The sequence below is a fragment of the Narcine bancroftii genome, chromosome 1, assembly GCF_036971445.1.
Source record: "Narcine bancroftii isolate sNarBan1 chromosome 1, sNarBan1.hap1, whole genome shotgun sequence".
In the NCBI taxonomy this organism is placed as follows: Eukaryota; Metazoa; Chordata; class Chondrichthyes; order Torpediniformes; family Narcinidae; genus Narcine; species Narcine bancroftii.
The window spans coordinates 383,611,276-383,638,100 of NC_091469.1; the positions used below are offsets into that span (position 1 = coordinate 383,611,276).

The window sequence follows — 26,825 nt, forward strand, 5'->3', positions numbered from 1 at the left end:
TGATTTGGATAAATTGAGGGACTGGGCAGATACATGGCAAATGCACTACAATGTGGATAAATGTGAGGTTATCCACTTTGGTAATACAAACCGGAGGGCAGATTACTATTTGAATGGCAATAGATTAAGAGATGGGGAAGTGCAGAGAGACCTAGGGGTACTTGTACACCAGTCTCTGAAGGCGAGCATGCAGGTACAGCAGGCGGTTAAAAAGGCAAATGGTATGTTGGCCTTCATATCAAGAGGGTTTGAGTATAGGAACAAGGATACCTTACTGCAGCTGTACAGGGCCTTGGTGAGATCACACCTGGAGTATTGTGTGCAGTTTTGGTCACCTTATCTAAGGAAGGATGTTCTTGCAATGGAGGGAGTGCAGAGGCGATTCACCAGGCTGATACCTGGAATGGCAAGAATGACTTATGAGGAAAGATTGCGCAAATTGGGATTGTACTCGCTGGAGTTTAGAAGATTGAGAGGGGATCTCATAGAGACATAAAATTCTGGCAGGACTGGACAGAATGGATGCAGATGGGATGTTTCCAATGATGGGAAAATCCAGAACACGGGGCCATGGTTTGAGGATAATAGGCAAACCATTTAGGACCGAGATGAGGAGGAATTTCTTTACCCAGAGGGTGGTGAATCTGTGGAATTCATGGCCACAGAGGGCAGCAGAGGCAGGTTCATTAAATATATTTAAGAGGGAATTAGATCTATTTCTTCAGTATAAGGGTATTAAAGGTTACGGAGAGAAGACGGGGACGGGGTACTGAACTTTAAGATCAGCCATGATCTCGTTGAATGGTGGAGCAGGCTTGAAGGGTCGAATGACCTACTCCTGCTCCTATCTTCTATGTTTCTTTGTTTCAATGCTGCTGCTGTGTGAGCAGTGTTTTGGCACAAAGGGCAATCCCTTGCGGTCAAAGAGTCTGGGAACTGATAACAAAGCATACGAGTTTATTGTCTTTGTACAATGTGCATATGCACCAAAATGCTTACTTTCAGCAGGTGAACAGGCACTGTGTTTAAAAAAAAGCTCCAGAAACAACCTAACTAGTGTGTTTAATTGAAATGAAAAAAGACAATAGATATATAATAATTATTCAAAGTTATTCTGGTACTGTACCCGAATGTTACACAGTGTCAGACCTATCCTCACTAGTACTGTACCCCAGTGTTATACAATAACAAATCCATCCCCACTAGTAGTGTACCTTGGTGTTGCATAGTGACAGACCCTTACGCACCAGTACTGTATTCCAGTACTGTATTCCAGACCTGTCCCCTCCAGTACTGAATCCCTGTGTTATGCAATGACAGATCTGTCCCCACCAGTACTGTGCCCTGGTTTAGAGTACAGACCCATTCTCACTCTTACTGTATCCCAATGTTATACAGTGACAGACCCATCCCCACCTGTACAGTACCCAGAGTTATACAATGATATTTGTGCCCGTAACATTCAATGTTGGGATATGATTGTTCTGCCGGTGCATGGTTCACACTTTCCACTCTGTTTGTTTCTGAAGGTGTCATTAGTATAGGCAGAGTGTTCCCTTCAGTTGTGGCCACCTTCTCGTGGTTCAGTTGCCGATAGGTTCTTGATGCAGGCCTTGCTTTCAACACCAGCACTCTGATGAATGAATGCTGATCAGTTTTTTGACGCCCTGTAGAGTGGCAGGTGTTCGGAGAGGCAGAGGTACCTGCTCCCCTCCACAGGCGACTATATCCAGGGAATCCACCTTCCATGATCCAAGGCCCATAAAGAGTTGCTGGTACCAGTGAACTTGACTATGAATCAAAGACATTCATGCATCAGGTATCTGAAAGCAGTATCCTATGGGAAGCACAGTTCGCATAGCAGTTGGCACAACCCTCTTAGAGCACCAGTGACCTGGGTCACTGTCTGTAAGGAGTTTGTGCATTCTTCCCAAGTATGTGGGTTTCCTCCGAGCACTTCAGTTCCTTTCCACCTCCAAAATGTATGGGGTTGTAATTTGGGTGAATTTGGCCTGCGTGGGTTTAAATAGCCAGAATCAGTTTCTACCCATGCTGCAAATAACTCTTTAAAAAATTCAACCAGAAGTTTGGATGACGAGAGACATACAGGAGAATGAAGGTTCTGGAATATGGAGCCAGATCTGGAACCTGCTGGAGGAACTCAGAGTGTCGAGCAGCATCTGTGGGGAGAAAAAGTGATCGACGTTTCATGCTGGAGCATCTGCCAATGTTCTGCCTCAGTCCAGGCTTGGCCTCTCCCTGGTCCACTAATCCCACATGTGCCTCTGTCTTGCTCTTCTCACCCTTGAACACCTGTCCTCTTGGCTCACCTGTCCTCTGAATTCCCAGTCCTGATGGAGGGCTCCACTCAAAGTGTCAACCATTCTCTTGCTTTCCCAGGGACGCGGCTCGACCCACTGAGTTCCTTCACCAAAGTGGGTTTGACCTCAGTGGTAACTCAGGTTGACTGGGTCCATGCTTGGCATCTCCAACGCAGAGGAGGCTACTTTGTGAAAACTGAACACAGTTTACCAGATTGGAAGTAATGCAAGACAATCACTACTTCAGGACAGAAATGGCCCCAGGATGGCGGAAAGAAAACACACTTTGTTGAACTAAGTCTTGATAAAGGGTTTCAGCTTTAAACATCGACCTCGGTTTTTTCCATTGATGCTGTTGAACTTGTTGAATTCCTCTAGCAGATTGTGTATGGCTTCAGATTCTAGCATCTGCAGTCTCCTTGTGTGTGCCCACACATCATAGTATCTATCCAGGTTAATAGCACCTACTGCTTGTGGAGATTCTTGGTGCATTCCTCAATCCAGTAACTCTCTTGCTTGTCACAGAAATGGTTTACTTAATGAATGAGCAGTGTTCCTTTTGTAAGTCCATTGTTTGTGGTTCGATGGTTGTGTATTGTTTCAGCCATGCAAACTGCTAGTGAATTTTCAACTACGTTCGTTAGTCGTCATGTATCCAATTACCTGCATTAACACCCAGAAGCTACTCTGCAACACAGCGAGGCATCTGTGCCGCGGCAGGATGAGACACTCAGGCCCTGACCTGAGGATGTTTTGTTCATGCCTGCTCTGTGTTAGCTGGCAGGAGTTCAGATACTCTGGGATGAAGCACAGGCTGGGTTAGTTGCCTTGGCAACAATATACCTGCCATTCCTGAAACCAGTCTTACTGGTATTTTGTTGAATTCAGTGAAGCTGAGAGTAAACCACAGGTGCATTTTCTAGCCTGTGCCCTTTGTTTCGGTTGCCAGGATTTGACAGTGCAAAGGACATCCAGTTCATTTGCCATTTACTTCTCCACTTTAACACCAGCCTTTACTCAGGGGAATCTCAAGTTCAAGTTAATCATCATCTGATTGTGCAGTCCATCTTACTGTGCATGCAATAGCATTTCTCCAGACCACTGTGCACACACTTACACATACAATACACAGCACATACCTAAAGTTAGAATTTAAATAGATATATATATTTTGGGATGATTTCTTTGGTTACAGGAAACTGTTCATCAACCTCACAGCCTGCAGGAAAAGTCATTTCCCAATCTGGCAGTCCTGATTTTGATGCTCCTGTACCTCCTTCCTGATGATCAAAGATCCTGTGTGATAGATGGAAAGGATCCTCAATAATTCTTTGAGCCAGCCCTATTTAAGCCATGGTCCCAGTGAATGTCGTCAGTAGAGGAACGGGATACCCCAGTGATCTTCTTGGCCATTTTGATGATCCTCTGTATGGACTTCCAATCTGATGCCTGCAGCTACCATGCTATGCAATGATGCAGCCAGACAGGATGCTCTCCTGTAAAATGTTGTCAAGATGGGGGCTGGTAGCCTATTTACTATTGTGAGGGTCATTCAGGAGTCTGGTAACGGTGGGAAAGAAACTGGTGGTACATGATCTCACACGCGTGAATCTTCTTCCTAATGAGAGGGGAGTGACAAAAGTGCGGCCGGGGTGGGATGAGTCTTAATATATTGGCTGTTTCTCCAAGGCAGCAAATGATAACGGAGTTGATGGAGGAGAGCATATCAACTATGATTTGAATGGTGGAGCAGCATTGATAGGCTGAATGGTCTAATTCTGCTCCTAAGCCTTGTGATGTCCTGGTCTTGAGGATGATCAAGGAGGCGTTGCTATCACTAATTCCTCAATAATTGCAGCCTGTGAGTTAGGAACCTGTAGATCTAGTTGCAGAGAGGGGTGCTGAGACAAAATCATGTCATCTAGGGAGTAGTTTCATTGCAGGGACTGTAGTTGATAACAAGGAAGTTAAAAGTCAAACAAGTTCTAAGTTGAAGTTCTGAGGTGTGTGTGAGCATGCGTGTGTGCACATGCGTGTGCATGTGTGTATCTGTGTGCACATCTATCTATCTGCACGTGTGTGGTGGACAGGAGTGGGATAGAATTATCTTTATTAGGGTGGAGAGTAGAATGTCTGAGGGATATGCCTGGGAATGGAAGAAGAAGAGAGGTAAATCAACAGCTGCGCATGGAGGTGAATGAAAGGCAGGGAGCGGAGAGGATGCTGGAAGTGTGAGGTATGGAACAGGAGTGGCTACCTTTCTGACTTTGTTCAGTTCAGTCATTTTATTCTAATTCAGGCCACTGGGAATTACCCAAACAGATCCTGAGGTGTCGTTCCTCAAGCTCAGTGTGGCCTTTGTGGGAATAGTACAGGAGGTCTGAGTGCATTGGAGAAGACACTGGGTACTTGGGGTCTGGGGCTGCCGAGGCAACGCAGGTGTTGTGCAAAACAGTTGTCCGATCTAAATGAGAGCACTTTGTGAACACTGGACACTGTGCACTGTTTGGAAGCAGTGTAGTTGCTTTAACATGCACTCCTGCATGTTGGGAAGGGAGAAATATTGCACGTCTTATAGTTGCAGAAGATGCTGCTGTGTTTGGTGGAGAAGGAAAAGTGGGCCAGGGAGTTGTGGAGGGAGGGAGTTGTGAAAGAAGATGCAGCTGATGACTTCATTTTGAGTGGCCCTTTCTATTCACATCTGAACTCTGATCCATAAAGCTGTGGTGACTAGAACAGTCCACTGGTTTCGGGGTGAGCAGTCTCCTGGGCAGGTTGAGCATCACTTCCCTGCTATGAAACCTGTAATTTTACTGATGAATTCCTGATCCACATATTTATCATCTTTTGGTGATTTCACTGCTCTCAACTGAAGATTGCAGCAATAATATGGACTGTGCTACCTTCAGTAAGCAGTTAAATGGTTCTTCCCTTCAGATCTCTTTCTCTCTCTCTACCCCCCCCCCCCACTCTTTTTCTGAGCCTGGGGCCACTGGGTGGCTGAGTCCCACACTATGGGCAAGTGAGCAAAAACAGTTAATTATTTGAGAAATCATTAAAAAAAACCTAGATTATATTTTCAAGAAGATACCAAGATATTGAGGAGTACCTCTTGAAGAAAAAGTACTCCTCAATATCTTGTCGCACGAGGGACCATTGTCTAAACACTGTCAACTGTTGGCAGTAATGATTGGATAGCACACACGCAGGGTGGGGAGGGTTTGGAATAACCTGCAGAAAATGACAGCTAATAGTGGTACAACTGCCTAAACTGAGGTGGATGAACTTTTGTCACCAAAGGAGAAATATCAAGGAGATGTACATTGTCACGTGTTCTTGTAAGTGGTGGGGCAGGTTTGTAGGATTCTCTACCCTTAGTGGGAGCCTTCATCTTCTCACTCCCAAAGAGTGGTGACTAATCATGACTACTTGGTTGTGTTTCTGCAGGCACATGAAGATACACGAGAAGGAGCCCACTATCCCTGCAGCTTCAAGTCCCCCATCACCCAACAAGCGCAGAAGACTCTCAGTCAAGAGAAAACTGAGCCAGGAGGAGTATGAGATGAAGGAGGAAGAGTCTCCCACCAAAAAGGTAATATAATCCCTATAACATGCACATCTTTACCATGTCCTGGTGCAGAATGGGTTCGGTTGGAGTAAGCCTAGCTTCCCCCTCAGCTACATCCCCTCTGGACCCATCTCCTTCACAAAGATTGGGCCACTGATCCATAGATCTCTCACACCATTTGACTGTGCCCTCTTCACCTCCCCTGCTGCTAAAACCCTTGTCCAATATGTCCTCACTGCTTACAGCATCCCCTCCTCACCAATGCCATCCCCTCCCAAGCCCTGCCGTCTCTGATGCCCCACCCTCTGAGCCCACTATCTCCCAGTTAAATAAGGCAATGTTTTTAAATTTTCTCCCAGGGATTTGCCCCCCCTCCAACAACTTTCCTACAGTGTGGGGCCCAGAGCTGCTATCAGTGACCCAGTGGTGGGGCCCAGTGCATCAGTGCCATGGCCCAGAGCTGCTCCTAGTGTTTCAGTATCCCAGGGTTGGGGCCCACATCTGCTCTCAGTATCCCAGTGCTTCAGTGCCAAGGGCCAGACCTGCTCCCAGTGCCCCAGTGGTGAGGCCCAGAGCTGCTCTCAGTGCCCCAGTCTTATTCCACTGAGGTTAAATGAAAAAAGAACTCCGATTAAGCATGAAAGGTGAGATGTTTAGGAGGAATACTAGGGGGAACCTTCCTGATGAGTGGTGATAGTGTGGAACGACCTGCCAGTTGAAGTGGTAAATAAGGGCTTCATTTCAACATTTAAACATATACATATAACATATAACAATTACAGCACGGAAACAGGCCATTAGGCCCTTCTAGTCCGCACCGAACCAAACACCTCTTTCTAGTCCCACCTCCCTGCACAATGCCCATAACCCTCCATCTTCTTCTCATCCATATACCTGTCCAACCTTTTCTTAAATAATACAATTGACTCCGCCGCCACTATTTCTCCCGGAAGATCATTCCACACGGCTACCACTCTCTGAGTAAAGAAGTTCCCCCTCATGTTACCTATAAACCTCTGCCCCTTAATTCTTAACTCATGTCCTCTTGTTTTAATCTTTCCTCCTCTTAACGGAAATAGTCTATCCACATCCATTCTGTCTATCCCTTTCATAATCTTAAATACTTCTATCAAATCCCCTCTCAACCTTCTACGCTGCAAAGAATAAAGACCCAATCTGTCCAATCTCTCCCCATACTCCAGATGCTTAAACCCAGGAAACATTCTGGTAAACCTTCTCTGCACTCTCTCCATTCTGTTTATATCCTTCCTATAATTAGGCGACCAGAACTGCACACAGAACTCCAAATTAGGCCGCACCAACGTCTTATACAATCTCAACATCACCTCCCAACTCCTATATTCCATGCAATGATTGATAAAGGCCAGCATACTAAAAGCCTTCTTCACCACCCTATTCACGTGAGTTTCTACCTTCAGGGAACGATGTACCGTTACTCCTAAATCGTTCTGCTCTTCTGTATTCCTCAATGCTCTCCCATTTACCACGTATGTCCTATTCTGATTCTTCTTACCAAAATGAAGCACCTCACACTTATCAGCATTAAATTCCATCTGCCATTTTTCAGCCCACTTTTCTAAGCAGCACAAATCCCTCTGCAATCCTTGAAAACCTTCTTCATTATCCACTATTCCACCTATCTTAATATCGTCTGCATATTTACTAATCCAGTTCACCACCCCATCATCTAGATCATTAATGTATATAACGAACAACAATGGGCCCAATACAGATCCTTGAGGCACACCACTGGTCACCGGCCTCCAACCTGACAGACAATTATCCACTACCACTCTCTGGCCTCTCCCTTTCAGCCAATGTTCAATCCATTTGACTATCTTAAAATTTATACCTAAAGACTGCACCTTCCTAACTAACCTTCCATGTGGTACCTTATCGAAGGCCTTACTGAAGTCCACATAGACAACATCCACCGCGCTACCCTCATCCACATTCCTAGTCACCTCTTCAAAAAATTCAATCAGATTGGTCAAACATGATCTTCCTCCCACAAATCCATGTTGAGTGCTCCTGATCAGACCCTGTCTATCCAGATGTTTATAAGTACTATCTCTAAGAATTTTCTCCATTAATTTACCTACCACAGACGTCAAACTTACAGGCCGATAGTTGCCAGGCTTCCTCCTTGAACCCTTTTTAAATAACGGAACCACATTCGCAATGCGCCAATCCTCCGGCACTATCCCCATATCTAATGACATTTGGAAAATTACCGCCAGAGCCTCTGCTATTTCCTCCTTCACTTCTCTCAATGTCCTGGGGAAGATCCCGTCTGGTCCCGGAGACTTATCCACCTTTATATTCTTCAAAAGCCTTAAAACTACACCTTTTGTAATCTCTATATTCCCCATATTTACCCAATTTGCTTTTTTTATCCCACATCTCCCAATATCCTTCTCCTTAGTGAATACCGAAGAAAAGAAACTGTTCAATATCTCCCCCATTTCTCTAGGCTCCACACACAGTTTTCCACTCTGATTTTCTAAGGGACCAATTTTGTCTCTAGCTTTCCTCTTACCATTAACATATTTGTAGAACTCTTTTGGATTAGTTTTCACCCTGCTTGCCATAGTTTTCTCGTACCTTCTTTTAGCTTTCCTAATTCCTCTCTTAAGATTCCTCTTACATTCAATGTATCTTTCAAACATCTCCTTAACTCCATGCTTCTTATATCTAATGTACGCCTCCCTTTTTCTTCGAACCAAGTTTCCAATATTCCTTGAAAACCACGGCTCTCTCAAACCTTTTGCCCCTCCTTTTAACCTAACAGGAACATAAAGCTTTTGCACTCTCAAAATCTGATCTTTAAAAGACTTCCATCTCTCTACTACATCCTGCCCATAAAACAAATTGTCCCAATGCACACCCTGCAAGTCCTTTCGCATCTAAAGAAAAGTTTGGATAGGAACATAGATGAGAGGGGAGTGGAAAGCTGTGGTCTGGGTGCAGGTCAATGGGACTAGGCAGAATAATAGTTCAGCATATTATAGATGGACCAAAGAGCTTGTTTCTATGCTGCAGTGTTCTTTCGTTCTATGATTCTACAAGGTGTGGTTCCTCATTCTTTCACTGGATGCTTTTGGAATGGGGCAATAGTTGACCAGGAGTGGAACAGGAGGTGGACCAGGAGTGATAATAATCACATATCCATAAAGATAATTTAAAATACAAAATACTTTATCCATATTTCGGAATAAATTTCTCGGATACGGAATGCCATTCATCATTCTCACAGTCTGTGAAAAGAAACAATTTCCAACATGGCAGTCCTGATTTTGATGCTTCTGCACCAACTTCCTAATGGTAGCAGATCAAAAATACTGTGTGATTAATGTAAAGGGTCATCTATAATTCTTTGATCCCTATTTAACCATCAATAGAGGAATGGGAGACCCCGTGAACTTCTCAGCTGTTTTGATGATCCTCTACATTAACTTCCTGTCTGATGCTTTGTAGCTACCATACCACATAGTGATGCAGCAGACATTGTACTCCTGTAAAATGTTGTCAAGATGGGGGCTGGTAGCCTTGCCCTCCTCCACCTCCTTAGGACATGTAGGTGCTGCTGTGCCATTCTGACCATTGAGGACCATGTGAAAGAGAAAGTGTGGCAGGGTGACATTGAAGGATTAGATCCAAATAGGTCTGGTGGTATAGTTCTGCTGTGAGCTGGAATTGCAGCAGGCTGAATGGCCTTCCTCTGCATTGATATAAGTATGTCTCATATCACTGACTGGTGTGTGTGTGAGACCTTGCCACCACAGCAAAAAGGGTTATGCTTTCTGGGAGGTTCTAAGGTCCCTTGGATATCCCAAAGGTATGCTATAGAAACTATACAGAGACAAAGACTTTTACAGCACAGAAACAGGCCCTTTGGCCCAACTTATCCATGCCAAATCCAACTAAGTTGTCTATCCAAGCTAGCCCCATTTGCCTGCCATCGATCCACTTCCTTCTAAACCTTTCCTCTGCCTCTACCACTTCCACTTCCTTTGGCAACTCATTTCACAGACCCGCCACTCTCTGGTCTCTAAATATCTTATTGCTTTTGGCCATGGTTAAATCAGCTGCTGAGCTCCCTGGGCACATCCCAATCCAGCGGATTACTTCCACAAGGCTGTGGTGTGCCTTCCAGAGATTAGAGTGATCAGACAGGGACAGATGGATGCTCAGGACAGAGACCAAGTTCTCCATCTCCCAGCTGTTACTCCAAGAAGACAGTGCTTCCCTTGTTCAGCTATGTAAAGCTGCCATGTAACATTAAGCGACAGCCTGATCTTTAAATGTACATGAAAGAAAGATGGCTCTATTTCATTGTGGTGGTGCCAGAGACATCCGGCGCTGTCTGTAAGGAGATTGCACGTTCTCCCTGTGTCCACATGGGGTTCCTCCAGGTGCTCGGTTTCCTCCCAGTTTCCAATGACTTACAGGGTTAGTAGGTTCATTGGTGCATTTCGATGGCACGGGCTCATAAGCAGGAAGAGCCTGTTACTGTTCTGTATCTCAAAATTAAAATGTAAATCAAAAATTAAGATTACAACGTCACTTCTTAATAGTGGGCAGTGTGTAGCTGTTGCTGCCTGACTTTCTTGTGGCAATATTTGGTCAGAAGATGGGAGAAAGGCTTCAACAGGTTTAATTATTTATTGATAGGATAATTCGTTCCCAGCCTCATTCCCTTTTTATCCCTCTGGTAGGGTGGTCCTCTTGAGAAAAATAGATCATTGAGTGCAACCTCATGGTTCTGGGTCGAGACGCACATGGAGTGGTGTAACAGGGAGCTGGGGATAGAAGGCTGAAGATGATCATGGATTTGCATCTGCCAAACTTGCCCACACTGACCAAACTGTCCCACCCACACGAACCTCACCGCCTGTCTAAACCTATCCTATCTATGTATCCATTTAAATCTTCCTTAAATATGGCAATAGTACCTGCCTCAACCACCTCCTCCGACAGCCCATTCCACGCACCCACCACCCTCTGTGTAAAGAAATGATGCAATATTAGGACCTTGGTGGGCAAGGTATGCTCAGCAAGATACCATTGGTTTTTAGGACCAGGGTGCTGGATCTCCCATTCACTCCACCTCAGTGGGCAGGTGAGACCCAAGCTAAAAGAGGGAACCTGAATAATATAGCATTGCGTTGAGATATCTGGCCTTGAGCTCATGGGGCAGCCTGGTTTGAGATGGAGCTGGTTTTGGGAGCCGGAATTTCTGACTCTGAATTCCAAGAAACACCATAAGATATAGGAACAGAAATAGGCTATTAACCCATTAAGTCTGCCCCACCATTCAATCTCTCAATCTCTGCCATAAATACACTCAACTGCAACAAATTCAACAGATTCACTACCATCTGGCGAAATAAATTTTGATGCATCTCTGTACTAAGTGGATGCCCATCAATCCTGAAGTTGTGTCCTCTTCTCTTAGTCTTTCACCATGGGAAACAACCTTTCTACATCTACTCTGTCCATGTCTTTTCAACGTTTTAAATGCTTCAGTGACATTCCTCTTCATTCTTCTAAATTCCAATGAGTAGAGGCCAAGAGACATCAAACATTCCTCATTAGATAAGCCTTTCATTCACTGAAGCATCCTTGTCAACCCCTTCTGATCCTTCCCTAACATTAGCACAAACTTTCATAATTGAGCAGCCAAAAACTGCTCACAATATTCCAAGTGAGGTCTTACCAGTGCCTTATAAAGCCTCAACATCATATTCCTTCTTTTATATTCTATTCCTCTTGAAAATTAATGCCAGAAGTGCATTTGTCTTCTTCACCACCAACTCAACATGCAAGTTCACCTTCAGGGTATCCTACACGATAACTCCCAAGTCCTTGATCATCAGGCAATTTTCAGTTATCTTCCCATTTAAAAAATAGTCTGCCCATTTATTTTTCATACCACGGTACATGACCATACACTTTCCAACATTGTATTTAATTGGCCATTTCTCTGCCCATTCTCCTAATCTGTCTTTCTTCAGCATCCCTGTTTCCTCAACACTCCCTGCTCCTCATCCTATCTTTGTATTATCTGCAAACTTGGCCGCAAAGCCATTAATTCCATAATCTAAATCATTAATATACAACATAAAAAGAAACGACCCTGACACTGATCCCTGTGGCACACCACTAGCAACCAACCAGATTATGATCCCTTTATTCTGACTCTCTGCCACCTGTCAATCAGCCTATGCCCTATTCCATTATACTATGGGTTCTTATCTTGTTAAGTTGCCTCATATGCAACAGCTTGTCAAATACATAATATCCACTGCCTCTCTTTTATCAAGCCTGCTTGTCACATCTTCAAAGAATTCCACTTGTTTTGTCAAGCAAGATTTTCCCTTAAGGAAGCCATGCCGGTTTTGGCTTATCTTGCCAAGTGCTCTGTAACCTCATCCTTGACAATTAACTCCAAAATCTTCCCTAGCACTGAAGTCAGGCTAACTGGTCTTTAATTTCCTTTCTACTGCTTCCCTCCTTTCTTGATTAGTGAACTGAGATTTACGATTTTCCCATTCCAGGATCTTTTGATTCCTGATAGATCATTAACAATGCCTCCACAATCTCTTCTTTCAGGACTCAAGGGTCCAATCCATCTGGTCTGGGAGACGTATCCACCTTTAGACCATTCAGCTTTCTGAGCAGTTTCTCCTTTTTTAATAGTAACTCACTTCCGTTCCCTGATACACTTGGAAATCTGGCATGCTGCAAAATACTCATTTAACTCCTTTGCCATTTTCCTTGTCTCCCATAATTATTCCTCCAGCATCATATTCTAGTGATATTATATCTGCTCTCACCTCTTTTTAACTCTTTATATACTTGGGTTCTATGATATTATTTGCTAGCCTACTTTCATACTTCATATTTCCTTCCTTATGAGTTTTTTTTAGTTGCCTTCTACAAGTTTTTAAAAACTTCCCAATCTTTTATCTTCCCACTCATTTTTTTGCTTCCTTGTATTTCTCTTTTGTTTTTACATTGCCTTTGACTTCCCTTGTCAGCCACAGATGTGATATTTTTGCATTTGAATATTTCCTCTTATTTGGTATGTATTTATCCTGCACCTTCCTCATTTCTTGCAGACTCCATCCATTACTGCTCTGCCATCCTCCCTACCAGTGGCCCCTTCCAATCTACTTTGGCCAGTTCCTCTCTCATGCCACTGTAATTCTCTTTACTCCACTGAAATACCAGGTCTAACAGAAGGTCAGTCAATCAGTAGAGCATCAAAAGAAGCCCTTCAGCCCACCAGCTCCATGTTGACGTCCAAGGATCTGTCTGCACTAATCCCCTTACCCGAACTTGGTCGTAAAATGATGGGAAATAAAGGCCATTCATCTCCGAATCTGCTCAATATAATTATGGTTGATCATATGACCTCAGTCCCCTATTATGCTTTCCCTCCATAACCCTTGATCCCTTTGGCAAGAAGAACCACATCCAATTGCCTTCTGTATCTATCTAATAAACCGGCCTCAACAGTGTTCTGTGGTTGGCAGTTCCACAGGTTCACAACTCTCTGTGAAGAAGTTTCTCCTCATCTCAGTCCTAATTGGCCTACCCGTTATCCTCAGACTCTAACCCTCTGGTCTGGACTCCCCAATATTGGGAATATTGTTTCCGTATCTGACATGTCCAGTCCTGTCATGAGATCCCCTCTCATTCTTCTAAATCCCAATGAGTGTAACCCTGGTCTATCCAGTCTTTCTTCACCCATCAATCGAAGATTCTTCAGAAAATCTCTCACTTTCTATGAAATGGCAATTTAAGTGCTTTTGCAGGTGCTTAGTAAATGATATGCACCTTTTCCTCCACCACCTCTCAGGCAGTCTATTCTAGATTCCAACCCTGCTCTGGGGGTAAAAGTTCTTCCTCAGATCCCTTCTTTCATCACCCCTTGAGTGATGTTTCCTGGTCTGAGACACCTTTGGCATTGGCCTTATTTATTCCCGTCACAATTCTGTACACCTCTGTCAGATATCCCTCACCCTTCACTTCTTTAAAGAAAACAAATCCAGCAAATCCAGTATTTCCCCCCCACACCCTGTAACTGAAATGTTCCATGCCAGTGAATATAACCTTCTTCAGTGCAATAGATCCATAGAAGCATAGATTGCTACAGAATAGTAACAGGCCTTTTGGCCCATCTAGTCTGTTCCAACTATTACTCTACCTGGTCCCACTGACAAGCACCTGGATCATAGCCCTCCATACCCCTTCCATCCATGTACCTGTCCAAATTTTGCTTCAATGGTAAAATTGAACTCGGATTCACCACTTGAGTTGGTAGCTCGTTCCATGCTGTCACCACTCTCTGTGTGAAGATCCCCCAAATGTTCTCTTTAAAAAATTCCCCTTTCATCCTTGACCCATGTTCTCTAGTTCTTGTATCACCTAACCTCAGTGGGACATGCCTGCTTGCATAATTTTGAATACATCTATCAAATTCAAAATCGTACCAGGGGTGTAGGCTAAGGGTGTAAATTGCACGGCACAGACTCGTGGGCTGAAATGGCCTGTTACCATGCTGTATATCTAAATTTTTGAAAAAAAATCTCCCCTCATTTTCCGATGTTCAAGGCAATAAAGTCCTAACCTGTTAATCTTTCCCTGTAACTCAGTTCCTCAAGTCCCAGCAACATCCTTGCAAATGTTCTCTGCATTCATTCAATATTATTGAAATCTTTCCTGTAGTTAGATGACCAAAACTGCACACAATACTACAATGTCTTATACAACTTCATCAAAACATCCCAACTCCTATACTCAGTACTTTGATTTATGAAGGCTAATGTGCCAAAAGCTCTCTTTAAAACCCTACCTGTGATACCACTTTCAGGGAATTATGAATTTGGATACGCAGATCCCCCTGTTCTACCACACTCCTCAGTTCCCTATGATTTGTAAAGTATGTCCAACTTCGATTAGTCCTCCCAAAGTGCTACACCTCACACTTTCAACACTCTTCTGTATTTACTTGGAGTAGGACACTTAATCTAGTTTGTTCAGAAAGGGAACAGTGATGTCCTGAAACATATTGGCATTATGAAATTTGAAGCATTGGGGGTCTTGAATCTGAGGGCCTGAACAAAGTTTAACCTGGGACATGGTTGAAAGAAGGAAAATAATTGCTGAGAAGTTAAACACGGAAGTCTGCAGATACCATATGGTTGAAGTAAAAACGCAATGTTGGAGAAACTCAGCAGGTCAAACATTGTCCTTTATATAGCAAAGATAAAAATACATAATTGATGTTTCAGGGGCCCTGGCAGGAATTAGTCTGTCCACTAGTCATGGGCGAGATACTGGAAGCTCGCAGGATGCCTTTATGTTGTGCTTTTTTTTTCAAAGGGGGATGAAAGGATTAATCAGAGAACGCAGGCTGACATGCCTAATGTCAGTTCTGGAGGGGATTCCGAGAGACAGGATCTGTCTGTATTTGGAAAAGGCAGCTCTACACACACACTTCCCAGAAGCACTGATCATCTCGGACTGACCTGTTTCAAGTTTATTGTTACTGGGACTAAAATACAGGGAAAGAGATAGTTTTGCATGCAGACTGGTAGATATCTCGTTCATAGTACAATACGTAAGAAACAGTACAGAAGTGCAGACCGAGAGAGAGATGAATTGTATGGAGCAAAGGCAGCAGAATTTAACTATCTTGGAGTTCATTCAGGAGTCTGATAACAGCACGAAAGAAACTGTCCTTGAATCAATGTCTGGTCTCGCGCTTGTGAATCTTCCTGACGGGAGGGGGTAAAGAGAGTGTAGCCAAGGTGGGATGTGTCTGTTACAATGTTCCCTGCTTTCCCAAGGCAGTGGGAGAGAGAGATGGAGTGGGTGGAGAGAAGGAGTGGAGGGTGGGGGGGTGAGAAGGGGACTGACTGTATGATATCCTGAGCCATGTTCACTAAACTGAACTGAATTGCTACAGGGGGGAATCTTTGTTTCGGGTGCTCTCCAGGCAAGTTAACCTACACATTTATACAACTGATAGAACAAGAATAAAATCAAAAGTGCAGGTGATAGTGTCATCAGAGTAGACATAAGGAGAGTGGATTGATTATGATAAAAATAAGAGAGGATCTGTTCACAGAAAAGCCCCTCACTCCAGTGCCATATTGAATGTGACACAATCAACACTAAGCCAGAAGGATGGACTGGCCAAGTAGCCAGTCTAATGAGACAAACATATTGACACGATATTGGAGGATTTGATCCTGAGTTCTGTAGGCTGCAGCTTGCCAGATGGGAGGTGGTTATGACAATGCAGGAGCCCACCAGCAGACTGAGAATGGGATGAGGAATTAAAGTGACCGGCAGCAGCAAGCTAAGGTTCATTCCTGTCATCCAACACTGGTGTTCTGCTGAGTAGGAAACATTCCTCGGAGCAAGAGGTGTCCTGAGCGATCAGGCTCTTGAACCGCTCCTTGTCGCACTAATCAGGCATTGCTCCAACTCTACAAAAAGATTGTCTGCACCGTTGTAAAGTTTATTTTTTCACACAAGAATCTATCTTTATTCTTTCTTTCATTCAATTAATTATACTATTGGTTTTGTCATTTTTTTTACAAAGTACCTTTTTGGCTGCAGCAAGTAAAAATTTGGTTCAAATGTACACAATAGAATGTGTATGACAGTAGACATGATACAGTGAAACCTCGTTAGAACGCGATTCGTTAATCTGCGGAATCACTTATAGCGTGGGTGTCTGTGGACCCAAAACTGCTAAGGGGCGGGCTGATGACAATCAGCCGGAGACCCAACTCCCCGCTCCTGATAGCCCCCCTCCCTGCTGCCCTTGGCCCCTGGCGCAGGACTTTGGGGCAGGGGCAGCCGCCGCAGGACTTTGGAGCAGGGGTGACTGCCCTGCCACAATGTCCTGCGCTGGCCACCCCTGCCCCTACGTCCCACGCCGGCCACGCCTGCATCTGTTCTGTGACTCGACTGTAACGCGGTATGAAATCTTGGACCCCAACTAGCGCGTTCTAATGAGGTTTTACTCTTTTTAAGAACAGGGAGAGGGGGAAGAAAATAGTTTCAGAGGGAAAATAAGAGAGAATTTTTTTTCTACTGTAATATGAATGTGTTTGGTTTAAAAGATAGAAATAAACGGGCTTTCCTGGAAAAATAAAACAGAGGTCAGGTGGCACCCCTGGGGAGAGAAGGAGCTGAACTTTCCATGGAAAGAGACTGGGTTTTTCTCTCTGCAGATGCTACCTGACCTGTTGAGGGCATGTCATGGGATCACAGTCATGCAACCCAGCACATCATTGCTGACCAAATTAGCATTTAGGGTGAATCCCACTGGTCTACATTTGGTCCGTATCCTCCTCAGGCTTTGTCATCCATAAATCAATTCAAATTTTCTTTGAATGTCAGATTTGTACCTGCTTCTAAATTTTCCCTGGCATTTTCTGGTATCTGCTGTTTTGTTCAGATTCTCACTGAATCCATTGACTCCATTCTCTGCCCTTTCCCCATTCCTCACCAGGTTACACAAGACAGCTCCTCTGACACAGAGGAAGAGCGGAAAAGTGAGGAGATTCTTCACTGTCCCATATGCCTCAAGACTTTCATCTGCAAGTATGGCCTGGAGTCCCACATGGAGACGCACCCTGACTCCAGCCTAAGGTGAGCCAACAGTCAGCCCCCCACCCCCCACTTCCTCAGGAGTGGGGTGCAAGGAACCATTGTCTGAAAATCAGTGTGACAGATGGTTAAGGTCACAGTTGGTAAACGAATCTGTGCCCAGACCTCAGTGAGTCTTTTTCCCAGAGTAGAGGAATCGGTAACCAGAGGACATGGTTTTTACGGTGAGGGGTGGAGATTTAACAAGAACCCGAGGGGTAACATTTTCACACAGAGGCAGTTGGGTGTATGGAATGGGCTGCCGGAGGAGGTGGTTGAGGCAGGTGCTATTTCAACGTTTAAGAAACATTGGGACAGATACATAGGTAGGATGGGTTAAGAGGGATATGGGCCAAATGCAAGCAGGTAGAACTAGTTATGGGTGGAACATTTTGGTCAGTGTGGGCAATTTGGACTGAAGGCTCTGTTTCCATGCTGTATGACTTCATGACTCTAAGAACATGCCCAGGTCTGTGTAGAGACAGCCAAAGCACCTCACATTACCCACCGAGCCACAATACTGAGGAAACAACGACCTTCACAATTAAAATATTTCTACAATTTTGTTGATCTTGAGTTCTTTTCATCGTTCAGTCCAGCAAGGCAAACCAGCCCAGATGGGAATGTATACAGTGCAGTATCTGCCCCATGGAATAACAGCCCTTTGCTGGTTTTGCTCCTTCCAAGCCTCTTTCAGCCACCGATCTGGACTATCTTGCCCCAGAGGAGTACATCTGGATTACCGTAATGCATCTTTACTAAGGAAGACATCTCCCCATTCTCATTATTCTGTATGTGAATTTTCTCCTGAACTAAATGGTTAGTTAATGGATCAGCTATGGGTCCCTGGTCAGGCCTTCCGAATGGGAACATCTTCTACATTTTTTAATCACAAAATTTAAACAGAAAGGCCTCTCAATGGGTCACTCACCACACTACTACTCCCCCTGGCTCCCACCACTTTTCCCTTTTCCCTGTGCTATATGTCAGGCACTAACATCAAACAGGGTGATGATGGTGGCATCACGAAGATCCTGAGGCACTTTACCTTGGTCCCAACAAAGCTTGAAAAACTCATGCAGTTTGGCATGCAGAGTTTTGCCGCCAGCCTTCAAGGCGGCAGCCTTCAAAGGCGAGAAATCAGACTGCTCAAACTACAGGGGAATCACGTTGCTCTCCATTGCAGGCAAAATCTTCGCTAGGATTCTACTAAATAGAATAATACCTAGTGTCGCTGAGAATATTCTCCCAGAATCACAGTGCGGCTTTCGCGCTAACAGAGGAACCACTGACATGGTCTTTGCCCTCAGACAGCTCCAAGAAAAGTGTAGAGAACAAAACAAAGGACTCTACATCACCTTTGTTGACCTCACCAAAGCCTTCGACACCGTGAGCAGGAAAGGGCTTTGGCAAATACTAGAGCGCATCGGATGTCCCCCAAAGTTCCTCAACATGATTATCCAACTGCACGAAAACCAACAAGGTCGGGTCAGATACAGCAATGAGCTCTCTGAACCCTTCTCCATTAACAATGGCGTGAAGCAAGGCTGTGTTCTCGCACCAACCCTCTTTTCAATCTTCTTCAGCATGATGCTGAACCAAGCCATGAAAGACCCCAACAATGAGAACGCTGTTTACATCCGGTACCGCACGGATGGCAGTCTCTTCAATCTGAGGCGCCTGCAAGCTCACACCAAGACACAAGAGAAACTTGTCCGTGAACTACTCTTTGCAGATGATGCCGCTTTAGTTGCCCATTCAGAGCCAGCTCTTCAGCGCTTGACGTCCTGCTTTGCGGAAACTGCCAAAATGTTTGGCCTGGAAGTCAGCCTGAAGAAAACTGAGGTCCTCCATCAGCCAGCTCCCCACCATGACTACCAGCCCCCCCACATCTCCATCGGGCACACAAAACTCAAAACGGTCAACCAGTTTACCTATCTCGGCTGCACCATTTCATCAGATGCAAGGATCGACAATGAGATAGACAACAGACTCGCCAAGGCAAATAGCGCCTTTGGAAGACTACACAAAAGAGTCTGGAAAAACAACCAACTGAAAAACCTCACAAAGATAAGCGTATACAGAGCCGTTGTCATACCCACACTCCTGTTCGGCTCCGAATCATGGGTCCTCTACCGGCACCACCTACGGCTCCTAGAACGCTTCCACCAGCGTTGTCTCCGCTCCATCCTCAACATCCATTGGAGCGCTCACACCCCTAACGTCGAGGTACTCGAGATGGCAGAGGTCGACAGCATCGAGTCCACGCTGCTGAAGATCCAGCTGCGCTGGATGGGTCACGTCTCCAGAATGGAGGACCATCGCCTTCCCAAGATCGTATTATATGGCGAGCTCTCCACTGGCCACCGTGACAGAGGTGCACCAAAGAAAAGGTACAAGGACTGCCTAAAGAAATCTCTTGGTGCCTGCCACATTGACCACCGCCAGTGGGCTGATAACGCCTCAAACCGTGCATCTTGGCGCCTCACAGTTTGGCGGGCAGCAGCCTCCTTTGAAGAAGACCGCAGAGCCCACCTCACTGACAAAAGGCAAAGGAGGAAAAACCCAACACCCAACCCCAACCAACCAATTTTCCCTTGCAACCGCTGCAATCGTGTCTGCCTGTCCCGCATCGGACTGGTCAGCCACAAACAAGCCTGCAGCTGACGTGGACTTTTTACCCCCTCCATAAATCTTCGTCCGCGAAGCCAAGCCAAAGAAGAAAAAAGAAGAACATCAAACAAACCTAGGATGGATAAGATTCCAGTGAAGCTTGTGACGGGGTTCCAGTGAAGCTTATGGGGGAGGTTATACTCTCAGCACTGCCCTTCCCACATTGCAGTGATCTGGAGCTTGGGACATTGGGAGCAGTGGTCTGGAGATGGGGATATTGGGAGCAGGAGTCCAGAGATGGGAATATTGGGAACAGGAGTCTGAAGATGGGGATATTGGGTGCAGGGATTGGAGATGAGGATATTGGGAGCAGGGGTGTTATAGCTGGGAGACATGGTGTTCCAGGGGTGCTCCAAGCTGGGATACTATCCAGTTCTTTTGGCTGTGGTCTGCCTTCTCTCTGAAGCTTGTGAATCTAGGTTTTGCTACTCTCAAACAGAGAGGTACGACTAACCTGTTAAAATCAAACAGGACTCACTCTGCCACGGGGAGTGGCAAAGTGCTCAGTGGTCTGCGATGGTGTCTGGTTGTCTGCAATAATAGGGAGGATAGGGCTTCTGATATGCGGAGGTGTCAGCACAGAGAGGGGTCCATAGCCTGTGGTGGAACAATGAATCTCTGTCTGCGTAGCCTGGGTGTTTAAGCTGACAGCAGTCAATGCTCGCTTGTGGTTTCCTTTGAGTGTTGTAGGTTTTGACAGTGTCTATGCTGAGGTGAATGTAGCCAGGTTTGAGGTGGGAGGGAACAGAGAAACATGGTAAATAGCTCACATCACTGCACCCTGAACTCTTGTGCAGTGCCGTGAATGACCTGGCACCGTGTACAGACTGGTACGAAATACATCTTCCACTCGGATTCCTTCTGTGTTTGTGTTAAGTCTTGGCTCCTGCTAGCTAGTGATCTTGCTTCTCTGAGTGAGCTGAAGGGGTGGGGAGGAGGAGGATGTGTAGGACAGAGACACACAAAAGATCCTGGAACCGAGAGCAAAGAGACAACAAACTGCTGGAAGATTGAGCTGTGTCTTTGGAGGGAGGAAATTGCCTGTCAGCTTGTTGGGTCAAGAGTGCATCAGAACTAGGGTGTACAAAGGGGAAGGTAGCCACGGCAAAGAGGTGAGGGGGCGGGGTGAGCCAGGAGCTGGCAGGTGAGGAGGGGCTGATGGGCTGGTGGGGGAGGGGAGGCTAGAGACAGCGATAGAGGGCAGGAGGTGATGAGTGGGGTTAATGAAGGACCATAGATGATGGAATCTGATGTGAGGAACCAGAGAGGGTGGTGGGAACTGTGGAAGGAGGGAATGGGAGCACAGGGGGAGGAGTGTATGAGTGATGGGCAGATATATGGGGAGGAGGGGGAAGGTGGGACTGGGGGTGGGGTTGAAAAGAAGGGTAGATGTGAGAGGCTTGATCAGAAGGAGAGAGGAAGGGACAGAGCGGGTTACCCAAACTTGCTGCGTCCTGCTTACTTGGCATGTCATCCTGTTACCTCAGTGTCAGGTGTTGCTGAGTAGGTTATACTTTCTTCTGGAGACAAGGGCATTATGATACGGCTGACACGCCAGCTATCAAATTGAGAGGCACCTCTCAAAAAGCCTCCATCAAACACTATTCCAACACCAGGCCCATTTTATACTCACACATCACTCCCCACTCCATCTCCCAGGTTCTACCCCTCACCCACACACCAAGGGCAATTTGCAACAACCAAGTCACTAGCAACCTGCACACCTTCAGTGTGTGGGGGGGGAAACTGGAGCAGTCATAGAGCGAGCAGGAGAGCGTGTAAACTCCACACAGACACCAGCTGTGATCAGGATTGATGCTGTGAGGCAGGTGGTAACCGGAGTAGAGGATAACTTTGAGAAAAGGAGTTTACTCTGGGGCAAAAGGAGTTCACTTTGGGAGAGAAGGAGTTTACTCTGGGAGAGAAGGAGTTCACTCTGGGAGAGAAGGAGTTTACTCTGGGAGAGAAGGTGTTTACTCTGGGAGAGAAGGTGTTTACTCTGGGAGAGAAGGTGTTCACTCTGGGAGAGAAGGAGTTTACTCTGGGAGAGAAGGTGTTTACTCTGGGAGAGAAGGTGTTTACTCTGGGAGAGAAGGTGTTTACTCTGGGAGAGAAGGTGTTTACTCTGGGAGAGAAGGAGTTAAAGATGAGAGAGAAGGAGTTCACTCTGGGAGAGAAGGAGTTCACTGGGAGAGAAGGAGTTAAAGATGGGAGAGAAGGAGTTAAAGATGAGAGAAGAAGTTAAAGAGGTCTATTCAGAGTGGGGATAACTGGCCAGTGGGTGTCGTGCAGTTATTAGATTAAAGAGGAGAAGGTCCAGATCTGGAGAAATTTGGCAAGGCAGCCAGGAGAATCCAGAGAAATAATGTGTGATGAGGAGACAGAGAAACCAGAGATAAAATTAAGGGCAGCGCTGACTAACTGGGCGAAGAAGTATGGCCCGTGTTTGGGGGGTGGGGGTGGTAGTGGGGGGGGGAACAAGCAATCTGAGCTTGTTGACAAAGTGGAAAAATCTGGAAAGGAAAAGCACAAGAAAGGACCGGTCCATCCTGGCAGGAAAGATCGGCGTGGGTGAGGCCAGGTTTGGAGTATTGTGTTCAGTTCTGGTCTCCAAATTATAGAAAGGATATAGATAAGGTGGAGAGGGTGCAGAGAAGATTTTCAAGGATGTTGCCTGGCTTACAACATCTAGAGTACAGAGAAAGATTAAGGAGACTGGGACTTTATTCATTGGAATGTAGAAGGCTGAGAGGGGATTTGATAGAGGTATTTAAAATTATGAAGCAAATAGATAGACTAGACATGAGTAGACTCTTTCCCCTGAGGGCAGGGGAGGTTGGAAGAAGAGGGCATGAATTAAGGGTAAGGGGGCAAAACTTTAGGAGAAATGTTAGAGGTGGCTTTTTCACTCAGAGAGTGGTGCCAGAATGGAATGATCTTCCAGAGGAGATAGTTGCAGCAGAGTCCTTTCTGTCATTTAAGAGAAGGTTGGAGGTGTCCATGGATATGAGGGGGTTGGAGGGTTATGTGCGGAGAGTGGGGGGGGAAGCTGGTGGAGTTGTTCAAGTGAACTGGCACAGACTCGAAGGGCTGATATGGCCTGTTTCTGCACTGTCAACTGTTTTATGTTATATGAGGGAGGAGTTAAAGATGAGAGAGAAGGAGTTAAAGATGAGAGAGAAGGAGTTAAAGATGAGAGAGAAGGAGTTAAAGATGAGGAGTTAAAGATGAGAGAGAAGGAGTTAAAGATGAGAGAGAAGGAGTTAAAGATGAGGGATAAGGAGTTCACTCTGGGAGAGGAGTTTACTCTGGGAGAGAAGGAGTTAAAGATGAGAGAGAAGGAGTTTACTCTGGGAGAGAAGGAGTTAAAGATGAGAGAAGGAGTTTACTCTGGGAGAGAAGGAGTTAAAGATGAGAGAGAAGGAGTTTACTCTGGGAGAGAAGGAGTTAAAGATGAGAGAAGGAGTTTACTCTGGGAGAGAAGGAGTTAAAGATGAGAGAGAAGGAGTTAAAGATGAGAGAGAAGGTGTTTACTCTGGGAGAACTCTGTCTGTGGAGTAGTTGGGGAGAACTGCAGTCAAGTTGCATCACACTTGTTGAGATAAATCAGGAAGCGGTTGGTGCCTTGCCATGTGGAATAATCCACTTTCCACTCCTCCCTCTCACACCTCTCCCTGACTCCACCTGCTTCCATTCAGCAAGACCAGGGAGAACTGTGAGGAGAGGGATAGGACATGAACATGTTGATCATTTGCTGTTCTCCCTCCTTTCAAAACTGTGTTCATTGTCACATGCACAAAACTGGCAAGAAAGTTTCCTCTCTGCCATTTAAAGTCACAGAGCCCCACTGATCCAGGACCCCTCCGAGACAAGAGAAAGACCCCATGGATTCTGCCATCTCCTCCAATGCCTTGGACTTCTGTGGTCCTGTCACCTCCGTTGCTGCACGTTTCCGTCAATTCCACCGGTGAACTGTGGGCGATGGTGAGGGAGAATGGGTAGGGGTGCCTTTCTAGCTCATGGACCCCTTTATCCCCCTCCGCTGGTGGTAGACATGCCCACAGCAAGCACCACAGCTGGAGGCTGTCAGCAGACCATCCCTCAACAGTTGTGCATGCATGTCAGGAGGCTATTTTGAGAGTGTTGAGTACAAGTCCAGGAATGCTCCATTCTTTGCAGCTGACAGGGCTATCATTCTAAGCCTGGTATGGGAGGGATAGATGTGCGTGGTTTTTGAGACAGTCTGTCAGTTGGCTGTGTGCTCCAAAGTTGCTCTTGAACATTCTGCCCCCAGGTTAGGCTCTGGACCCAATGCCACAGAAAGGTGTTTGCATTTCTGCCTCTGTGACGCCATGGCCAGTCAGACCCATGTCGTCCTCCTCCTCCCCACCCACCCACCCACCCACTTGCATGGGCAGAGCTCACTCAGTCAAGGCGGCTACTGCTGAGGCAGCGAGCAGACTCTGGGTAGGACAGAGGTGCAGTGCCTGTGGCTAATGCTTGTCCTGCAACACCCTTGGTCCCAGCCCCCACATCCACACCCCTCCCCTTGACCCCCTGAAATTATCACTCTTCTAGTCAGCTGCAGTGAATCAGTGAATGCAAGCTTATTGCTTCATCAACAATATCAAAGCACAATGAAGCAATCAGGAAGAAAGCATACGAACACCCTTATTTTCTAATCATAGGAGATTTGACATGTCATCAGACACTCTTTCAATCTTGTACAGGTGGAAAGTATACTGACTGATTGCATCACAGCCTGGTTTGGGAATTCAAGTTCTTAGGAACGCAAAAGGCTGCAGAACATGGCAAGATGAGGAGTGTTAGGGAAAGGCAGGGAGGTTCAATTTTTCACTGAGGTCATTGAGACAAGAACTAGAGGGCATGGTTCAGGGTGAAAGGTGAGAAGTTTAGGGGGAGCATTACAGAGAACTTAATTCAGAGAGCCATGAGAGTTTGGGAGGAGATGCTGGATGAAGTGGTGAATGCAGACTCCATTTCTACATTGAAGAAAATGTTGGATAGATGGGTGGATGGGACGGGTATGGAGGGTTTCGTTCTGGGTGCAGGTCAATGGGACGAAGCAGATAATGGAGCATCATAACACAGTACAGGCCCTTTGGTCCGCGATGTTGTGCCAACCAATAGAAACCTACTCAACAAACAGTTTGGCACAGACTCGATGGGCTAAAGGGCCTGTTTCTGTGCTGCAATATTTTCTGATTCAAGAGTGATAGCTGTAGGAAAGAAACTGTTCTTGAACCTAGAGGTATTGGACTTCAGGCTTCTGTACCTTCTGCCTGAGGTAGCAAAAAGAAGAGGGTGCGACCAGGGTGATGGAGTTCTTAATAATGTTGGCTACCTTCTTGAGTCAGTGCTTCATATAGATGTCCTCAATGGACAGGAGGTTGGAGCCACCCAAAGGCTGGTCTGTGTGGCCCCTGACTGTCTCATTCAAGTGTGGGTGAGGCTTTGTGCCTGTCCACCAAGAGGGTTTTGTTGGTAGCAGGACGAACCAAGGTAGAACATACACGGTAAACGGTAGAACAGTGTGCTAGAATAGAGGGTTCTGGGAATACAGACATATAATTCCCTGCAAGTGTTATTACAGGTAGATAGGGTTGCAAAAAGAGCTTTGGGCGCAGTGGACTTCACAAATAATAGTATTGAGTAATAGTATTGGATTCTTATGGTGAAATTGTATAAGACATTGGTGAGGCCAAATGTGGAGTATTATCACTTAACTACAGGAAAGATTGCAATAAGATTGAATTAGTGCAGAGAATATTTACAAGGATATAACAAGGCCTTGAGGAACTGTATTACAGGGAAAGGTTAAACCGACTGGTTAGGGCTTTATTCCCTGGAGCACAGAAGAATGAGGTAAATTTGATAGAGGTAGACAGAGTAAATGCAAGCAGGGTTTTTCCACTGAGGTTAGGTGAGACAAGAATTAGGGGATATGGATTAAGGGTGAAAGAGGAGAAGTTTAGGAGGAACTTCTTCAGGCAGAGTGTGGTGGGAGTGTGGATTGAGCTGCCAGCTAAAGAGATGAATACGGGCAATTTCGACAATTAAGAAAAATTTGGATAGGCACATGGATGAGAGGGGTATGAAGGGCTATGGTCTGGGTTCAGATCATTGTTACTCGGCAGAATAATAGTTCGGCACAAACTAGAAGGGCAGAAGGGCTTGTTTCTGTACTATAGTGTTCTATGGTTCTACACTTCAATGGTCCAGGGTCTTCTCTGGGTACTGGCTAGAGGAGTAATGAGTGGGAGAGTGTGCTCGGGGTTGTGTTTTGGGGGTGTGTGTGGGGGTTAAATCCTAAGGAATGTATGCTAGGGATGTGTGTGGGGGTTACAGCACTCGGGGCTGTGTGTTGGGGACACGTGAAGGGGATTATAGCACTTTGGGGCTTGTATGCTGGGGAAGTGTGTGGAGGTTACAGCACTCAGGGCTGTGTGTTGGGGGCATGTGTGGGATTACAGCATCCAGGACTACAGTATATGTGTTGGGGATGTGTTTGGGCGTTTACAGCCTTCGGGGCTGTGTTTTGGAGA

The 26,825-nt window shown here is 45.7% G+C and overlaps 1 protein-coding gene across 7 annotated transcripts in view; it reads left to right on the forward strand.

Annotated features, from left to right (window-relative positions):
* Positions 1 to 26,825, forward strand: part of rreb1a (ras responsive element binding protein 1a) — a 237,238-nt gene that overhangs the window by 188,123 nt on the left and 22,290 nt on the right. For all 7 annotated transcript variants that reach the window (XM_069913519.1, XM_069913521.1, XM_069913520.1 and 4 more), the window contains 2 exons: positions 5,769 to 5,913; positions 17,450 to 17,589. In XM_069913519.1, the coding sequence (XP_069769620.1) occupies positions 5,769 to 5,913; positions 17,450 to 17,589 (285 nt within the window). The remainder of the gene's footprint in view (positions 1 to 5,768; positions 5,914 to 17,449; positions 17,590 to 26,825) is intronic.